The 8,657-nt window shown below is 41.0% G+C and overlaps 1 protein-coding gene across 1 annotated transcript in view; it reads left to right on the top strand.

Annotated features, from left to right (window-relative positions):
* LOC307263220 (voltage-dependent T-type calcium channel subunit alpha-1I-like) overlaps window positions 1-8,657 on the top strand; it is a gene marked incomplete at both ends in the record, with an annotated part of 115,155 nt that overhangs the window by 53,405 nt on the left and 53,093 nt on the right. Inside the window, 2 exons of the mRNA XM_080044326.1 lie at window positions 2,068-2,227; window positions 8,286-8,634. Coding sequence (XP_079900452.1) covers window positions 2,068-2,227; window positions 8,286-8,634 — 509 coding nt within the window. The remainder of the gene's footprint in view (window positions 1-2,067; window positions 2,228-8,285; window positions 8,635-8,657) is intronic.

The raw sequence follows: 8,657 nt of genomic DNA, 5'->3' as shown, positions 1-8,657 counted from the left end.
TTGATTTGACCACTCTTTACCTTGGCTGAACACATCTTCATATTTGTGTGTTTACCTTCCTTGAGTGAAAACATTGATTGGTGGAATGGGTTGTGCTTTTTTTTTTCTTTTATCGATCGTGCTAAACATGATTACATGTTTTTGTGTTGTGCGTGAATTGTGAGTATTTGCATTATTGTAAACATTGTCTACATGTGTTTACATAATCATCATCACTCTCTCTCTCTCTCTCTCTCTCTCTCTCTCTCTCTCTCTCTTCCTCTCCTTCTGTCTCTCTCTCAGCTTCTCTCCTGTCATTCAGATTCAGTCTGTCGGCAGTGTCGACGCACTGTTGTGTTAATGACTCATTAATCTACTGTTGAGTTGTTATACACGAATCACAGTGTGCCACAGATAAACAAACACACACAGACACACACACACACACACACACACACACACACACACACACACACACACACACACACACACACACACAGATTCATCATTATTTGACAGGGAAAACACTTGTATTTCTACAATTAGATTTGATCTAATCATGAATGAGACCCTGTGTTCGCTGATTACACTTCCTTGTTCATGGTGCGGACTGTAGTTAGTAAACAGTTTGTGCTTCCAAGGTAGTTTGCTGTTATAAAAATAATTCAATTTGCTGTTGCAGACGTCTCATACTAATGCCCCAAAATGATGGAAATACTCTCAAACAACTCTGTCCTCTAGGAATGACATTCAGTTACTTCTACATTTTTAACAGCAAATTCCATTTTTAAAAGGAAAGCAATACCCACCGAACTTTACGCTACATTAGTTGAATTTAGTGTCAGGCTTTTATCCAAAGCAATTTAGTATACTTGGATTTAATCATGTGGCTGCAACTCAAGATTTGCAAGAATCGTGTGAGCACAGCAGCTTCATCAGAATGCCAAAGTGTTTCAACTTGCTGCATTTGGAAACAAGACAGATAGTGAAAGAAACACCTAACGTGAACTTTTTAGCAACATAATGGTTGAATGTTTTTAATAAATGTATCTGGAAAGCAATGACGATATACATGTTTAAAATCTTTAATTGATGTCTTCTCTTATGTTAAGGCTAATCAGATATATAAGGCAGGGTTCTCAACTTTTGGAAATTGTTTAGAGTGAGACAGAAGCGGATTTCCCATGCGAGCGCGCGAAGCGCGAGAGCGAAATTTTGTTGTGTGTTTATTTATTAATTTAAAGCATAATAATGGTTTTTAACACAAGTTCAGTTCAGTATAATTTCTTTGTTTTAGTTAAAATATAGCCTATTGTAGTAATTTTATGATGAAAGTATAACTGGATTAATACCAAATGCCAGACTAGTGAGATGGGTGTTGGGCCTAGGGTAGTTGTTCGGGGTAGTTATTTCAGTAAAACTCTTAGTTCAGTTCAGCAAATATGGATACTGGATATTACTGATGCTCGCTGTTGTAGCTTCGAGTGGCATATTTTGAGGCCTTCAGGATAGGGGTTTTCTGGCTCCCACTTGAAGCACTGTGGCTCCACACCAGCCATTTTGACCATCATAATGGACGACAATGTTGCTTCTAGGGCTAGTCTGTTTCTGGTGCTGGTCTTGTTAAGACCAACCATGGAGAAGACTATTTCGGGAGCACTAAAACCAACTTATCGATTTATCGAAGCTATATATATATATATATAAAAATAGTTTGGCAGAGTTATAATTTGCGTGAGAAATGCAAGGTGTGGCGTGGAGCGTGTGAATTGCCTGAAATGCGTGTGTCTCACTCTCATTGCGTGAGGGTTGAGAACCCTGATAAGGGCTGCTCTTGGTTAAATGCAAAAAGTCAAGACCAATATGAAACAAATGAAATGAATGACCATAACAGTCCAGCATTTCATGAACAGAAAGCATCAGAATTCACATTACTCTAACTGTGGGGTTAGCCTTGATAATGCTTGCTTGTAGGTACATTTAAGTCCACTCAAGTTTATACAACAAAGCAATCTATATGCAAATGAGCAATGGTCATAAATAAGCCTGTGATAATCAATGATGTTAATGGTGATTTCAAACACACAGGTATGCGTATCCTGGTGAACCTGCTCCTAGACACTCTACCCATGCTGGGCAACGTGCTGCTGCTCTGCTTCTTCGTCTTCTTCATCTTCGGCATCATCGGCGTGCAGCTGTGGGCGGGGCTTCTGAGGAACCGCTGCTTCCTCCAGCAGAACTTCACCCTGTGAGTGAAACACACTGTCTATAGAAGATTGGTCTGTGAATAGAGACATACAGTACATTCTGATGTTTTCCCCTTCCATATCATGGATTTCACACACTATTATACGTCGCCTATAGCCTACTTTATGTTTGGATTCTTTTTTCTTTGGTTGGGTCTATACAATGGCATAACTCTGTCTTCCAGCGTGTCTACCTGTTCCTCTTTCCATCTCTCGCTCTCAAGCTTCACAACAACCGTAACAGTTTAATTTTCCTCCAGTTTGAAACTATAAGTAGGGGAGAACGGGGGAATCTGAGGCATTGGGTAATGTGAGCCAACCCCTGTATCTAAGCAACGGAAAACATTTGTGGTCATGTGAGATATATGTTTTCAAGCCCCTCTCATTTCCCCATGGCCCTGAAAGAGAGGACCTCATGGTGCTGTGGTAAGCATGTTTTTTTCACCAAAATAGGTATTTTGCATGTAAAAGTAAATTTTCTTTCTGTCAACTTAATCAACTGTTGGAATGTAGAGTAGGCCTAGTTGTAGAGTATGACAGGCTGATGTTATAATCCAGTTGGGTCTTCTCCTGTGTTCTGAGTCCCAGGCTGTTCTCGCTGGTTCTGATTTTCCTATGCTTTGACCCCCAGACACTAGCTGGCTCTAAGGGTCCTGTGTTCTGACCCCAGACTGTGTTCTAATCTAACTGGTTCTATCTTTCATTTGAATCTTATTGAAACCTTTTGAATTATAATATGTTGTATTTGATTTTGTTCAGAGTTACTTTCAAGTGTTTAGAACATTTGCTTTGCTTAATTGACCAAACCCCATCATTCTTTTACTAGTCCGACATTAGTTCTGGAATGTGTTGCTAGCTTTCAGGATTCTTAATGTTACAATATGTGTTGTTATGGTAGTTTCAGAGTGGAAAAAGTAAGTGGATCAGTTTACCCCACAGCTGGGGTAAACTGATCCACAACTTTTTTTTAAACAATCATATTTTCACTGCCCTTTGTCTTGAAAAGAATCTGCTAATGCCCATTTCTAGGAAACATCCTGAATTAATGGGAAATGTGTACATTTGAGTGATAAATCATTTTAGCTCGCATAGAGGGGAGCAAATGTAGAAAGTGGCTCAGATTACCCCGTTCTCCCCTATGTAATTTGATTCCAGCTGCATGCCTCAATATTCATGACGCTACACGACAGCAGCACCTACTGTGTGTGTGTGTGTGTGTGTGTGTGTGTGCGTGCGCGTGTGTGTCTGTGTGTGTGTAGTCAGGATGTGTTTGATTTCAAGGCATCCTCTGTTTTCCTTTCTTTATGCTAGCATCAACTCGCTACTGAGACACTTGTCCCTGATGTGTGTGTTCTAATATAAGCCAGGCACGGATACCACTCTGTGCATTGTCTCTGGTTATGCTGACACAGCATAGATTGATGACAGATCTCATAGCCAGATGAAATCGGACACGTGTCCGCCAGCTATAGCACATTGCACTGCCTGCTTTGTCCTCACCCTAAAGTTGAGATGAAACATTTACCTCAACAACCTTTGAAGTCCTTTAAAACTTCATGAGTTTACTTTCATCAATGTTTCTCTCATTCATCTTCACTGGGCTTAAAGGTGATACAGGGATTAGCAGGAACAACTGATTTTCTGAATTGCAGGGGGAGTCAGCAATGCTGGCGACAATTGTTGTCAAAATCACCTTTAATCAAAATCTGTGAATATCTCCTCATGATACGCTACCTGTAGGTGCTGTGTGTCTGAAACAAAAATATATAGGGTAAACACACAGCCTAGGCTCTGTAAAATGGTATGCAAACAAAGGGTATGAAAACAAGGTGGAGATATTCACGGATTTTGGCAAAAAGTGATTTTGACAGCAAGCAATCTCCAGAATTGCTGACTGCACCTTTAAACAACATTTTGACATGGGGATCGGTAAACAACAACTGCTGGTTTTAGTCCAGCGTTGAAAAAAACTTTACATCCAGAAAGTAGATGTTTAGCATTGATCTCACGTTGAACTGCTTGTCTCGCATTATGTAATCAAAGTATTAGTTTTGCATTTCATTTGAAAGCATTATATACTAACATATTTTGCCAGTTTGTAAGGGTGCTTGTGCACGTAATTAGACAGGCCGTTGTGAGTTAGCGCTCAAGGACTATTATGCTAAGTAAAGGGCTAACATTAGCGCTCTGAGAGGTTATAATCGAGCGGGCAAAGTGTCGCAGTCAAGTGCTGCATTCACTTTTCCATTCTACTCCCTCTCTCTTTTGATCTCTGCCTTTCTCTTTTCATGCCTTGGAGTCCGTCTTTTTCTTGCTTCTGTGGCTTATTCTTTTATTTTTTTTAACCAAGTCTCCGCCTGTTCCCCTTCACAGTTTCTTAAACTATAACTGCCCCCTATTAGTTACCTCTAATCCTGATGTATTACCGCACAATAAATCCATGCCAGAGCTTCAGAAACACGTTCGCACCTTGAAATTGCCCCATTGCGAAAAAAATATCCCAGAAAAAAAACAGGTCAACACGACTTTGAAAGACATCTTTATGGTAAAGAGGGGTTTAATCCCATCCACTCCCAAAGCAAAGGGCCTGTTTGTATAGGCTACTATAATTTATTTTCCTTAGTTTCCTTTTCTATGTTTATTTTTCTATGATTTGTCCTCCCCTCTGCCATGCTTCTTAAAACCAATCTTTCCAAGTCCAGCTGTCCCAGAGTCTCACACTTAACACGATTGGTCGATTTGGTGGAAACTGTCTATATTCTCTGCCACTGTGGTGCAGCCTTGATTCTTCTTTCTCCTCTCTCTCTATCGGCAGGTGTTTCTCAGTGTGATGCCGGCTTTAGCTGTGCCTCGCTGTTCAATGCTAAGTCACTGGCAGGGGGGCAACAGCTTTCATTTATGCTCCACTGCTCCCCCTCTATGCTCTTTCTTTCTTTCTTTCTTTCTTTCTTTCTTTCTTTCTTTCTTTCTTTCTTTCTTTCTTTCTTTCTTTCTTTCTTTCTTTCTTTCTTTCTTTCTTTCTTTCTTTCTTTCGTTCTTCTTTTATATGTCTCCTTAGTCTTTATCCATTCCTTAAAGGTGGAGTCAATGATTCTGGGTATAACGTTTGCCGTAAAAATCCTGATCAGCCTAATGTCCGTACAGTGTGTGTGCTTTTTTAGGTGTTATTAATACACAGCCTAGGCTCTGTAAACTGGTATGTACACAAGGGGTAAGCAAAGAAAGGGAGCCCCCCATAGCTAGTTACATGTCCGTTTACAGAGCCTAGACTGTGTATTAACACCAGATTTTATTTCAGCGCACACACAGGTAGTGGATCATGAAGAGACATTATCTGATTTAAAAAAAAAATTGTTTATGACTACAAGCATTCCCCCAGAATTGCCTACTTCTGCACCTTTAAGCTCCATTAGTGAATCCCCAACTTGAACGTCACTGACAACCTTTCTGTCGACATTCTTTTTTTTTCTAAGTCTGCTGTGAACCCACTGTGTCTCAGTGCATACCTGCAAACCTCACCAAATCAATGCTTGGGTTTCTAAGCTACTCTCAGTGGGAAGTGGTAAAGCCTGACATGGCCACTGTTGCTATCGATCCGTGAATTAGTGTCCGCTTGTATTATGTGTGTGTGTGTGTGTGGTTTGCGGTCGAGGTACAAAAGGAGAAATTCCCCTCTGTGAATGTCAGTGGTATCTAGAGAGACAACAAAAGGAGTGCTGAAGTGACGGACGGAGACAAGCAATGAGTAGATACAGCAGGTCAGGTGACCCTGTGTGTGTGTGTGTGTTCAGTAATGGGCCTGCTGATGGAGAGGGGCTATTTTTGTCTTCCATAGGCCCAGACCTCTGTATGAGCGTCCACATCCTGCCCTCATTTACTCAACATGTCATGTCGGATCTCGCACACACACATACACACACACACACACCAACGCGCGTGAACATGGTAGTAATAACAGGCCTTGCCAATTGGCTCAATAGTGTGCTTTCTGACTGGACCGCAGAGTGAGACCAGCCCTACAAACACAAATGTCGCTGAGTGAATGACTGAGTGAGTGAGTTTTTTCTAAATATGTTGACAAACTGCATTTGAATGTACATCTACATACTTCACTACACAGTACTATAGTTAATTGTACACTACTTAAACAGAACTGCGGTTCAGCCATATACTGCAGGGTATTCACCTAGTCTCGCTTTTTTTCCCCAATACCTCACTTTGTTTTCACTAAAAGGAATGTTTGGTTTCATGTGATTTGTGTTCTCTTATGAATATCTTGTTCATTCATTTCAGCAGCAGCTTTCTATAGCCTTTCATTTGATCCTTTTCTTTGCTCTGTCAGTGCTTTGAATTGCTTTTCTGCTACTGTTTACTGGTGACTGTACCAATGGCAGCTTAGTTCCCTTGGAAAAAATCCATAGAGGATGATGATGATGATGATGATGATGATGATGATGATGATGATGATGATGATGATGAAGATGAATATTATGATGATGATGATGATGATAAGCCAGAGTTCCCAGGTGGTCATGAAGTGAAAGACGGGCTCTTTAGCATGCTGCCATTAAAACAGATAGCGTTATGGGAGACGTTTCAGGTGATGATTATGTGGTGCTTCAGAAGGTGGCAATCACTTCACATTCAGAATTTAAAGATGTGTGTAATTTAGTTTGGCAGGAATCAGCCGAAAGACAGCACTCGCTCATGAGGTGCACAAACGACAAGTGAATTACTTAATTGAAATAGGTGTTGGTGCTTGAGAGCGTAATCTGTTTTTCTTCTCATTTCACGCTAGCGTACTCACACACATGCGCCCAGTCTCACGTATAAACTTTCTACATGACTTAGTTTACCTGATTAAACATTCTGTTGTCTAGTACTAAACATTGTCACACAAACATATGTTTCCCATACAGTGTTGATTATCCTCACCGATCACAGTCCCAGTCAATGCGGTCCACTGGTAGTATATGTCAGAATGAAAGCAGTACTTCATTTCTTCTTTTAGTAGTATGGAGATAACATAGAAACCAAAGGTTTGAATAATATGTAAAATGCTGCAAAATAATCCCACAATGGTTGTTTGTAAGGTTGTCACTGGTGTCTGCTGGGGTCTTAACAATGGATGTATTGGTTTACACCCTTCCAACTGGGAGAAAACAAAACAATAATTGAGACGATAAACAAAGAAAACAGGTGCTGCTTTAGGATTCAGCTGCACTCATGAGATGGCATAGCCAACTGCAAAAACAGCAAAAAAAAAGTATATTATATTATTGGGTCCACTGACGCATCAAGTTTAATGGAGTGGTTTACAAACTCAGAACAAAAAAGTATTCTGTTTAACCTTAGGTGATTCTATAGAGTGGCAATTTGACACCTACTCTACTTTTCCTCTCCAAAGAGATTATAATAGACTGTAAGGTGTTACTTGTATAGGTGTAACTGTCAGCATGATTTTGTTTTGTTGAACTAGCTTAAGGTGGTTTTCGCTAGTTGGGACATGTACAAGATTGAAACAGAAAATAACAGTTTTTTAAGGTTTCATGTGTATGTTTATATGTTATATAGCCTACTTATAAATATGTGTGTGTGTGTGTGTGTGTGTGTGTGTGTGTGTGTGTGTGTGTGTGTGTGTGTGTGTGTGTGTGTGTGTGTGTGTGTGTGTGTGTGTGTGTGTGTGTGTGTGTGTGTGTGTGTGTGTGTGTGTGTGTGTGTGTGTGTGTGTGTGTGTGTGTGTGTGTGTGTGTGTGTGTGTGTGTGAAAGATAGAAAGGATGAGAGAGTATGTGCTTTCCTTTCATTGTGCATAATTTGCACTTTGTTAACTCACCTTCGTCATGCATTCATCAATCAGACTTGCTTGATTGAAATAAGTCTTGCATTCTCCATTCTTGCTCCCTCCTGACTCTCCTTACATCATTGTTATTCTCACTAAACACCCAAAACTTAGAAATGTAAAAATCAAAAAAATCACAATATTCTACATAAAAATTATATTCCGTGACAAACCAACTTATTTGTTTTACCTTGTGTGTGTGTGTGTGTGTCCATGTAGCTCTACAGGTATGACTCTGCCTGCTCCTTACTACCAGCCAGAGGAGGACGATGAACGGCCCTTCATCTGCTCGCTGGCGGCTGATAACGGCATCATGTCGTGCGCCGACGTCCCGGCGAGGCGCGAGGGCGGGCGTACGTGCTGCCTGGACCGGGAGGACGCGATGCACAGACAGGCTCTGGGCCTCAGTCCAGAGCCCCTGGTCAACGGGAGCGGCGCCGGCGAAGCGATGGGTCTATGCATCAACTGGAACCAGTATTATACCCGCTGTCACACGGGAAGTAGCAACCCGCACAAAGGGGCCATCAGCTTCGACAACATCGTCTACGCCTGGATCGTCATTTTTCAGGTACGTTCCACAGTCACAGTAGT

This window comes from Ammodytes marinus (assembly GCF_949987685.1).
Source record: "Ammodytes marinus genome assembly, chromosome: 16".
Taxonomy (NCBI): domain Eukaryota; kingdom Metazoa; phylum Chordata; class Actinopteri; order Uranoscopiformes; family Ammodytidae; genus Ammodytes; species Ammodytes marinus.
Note: the sequence above shows the minus strand (reverse complement) of the source record. Positions and strands in the feature narration are given on the sequence as shown.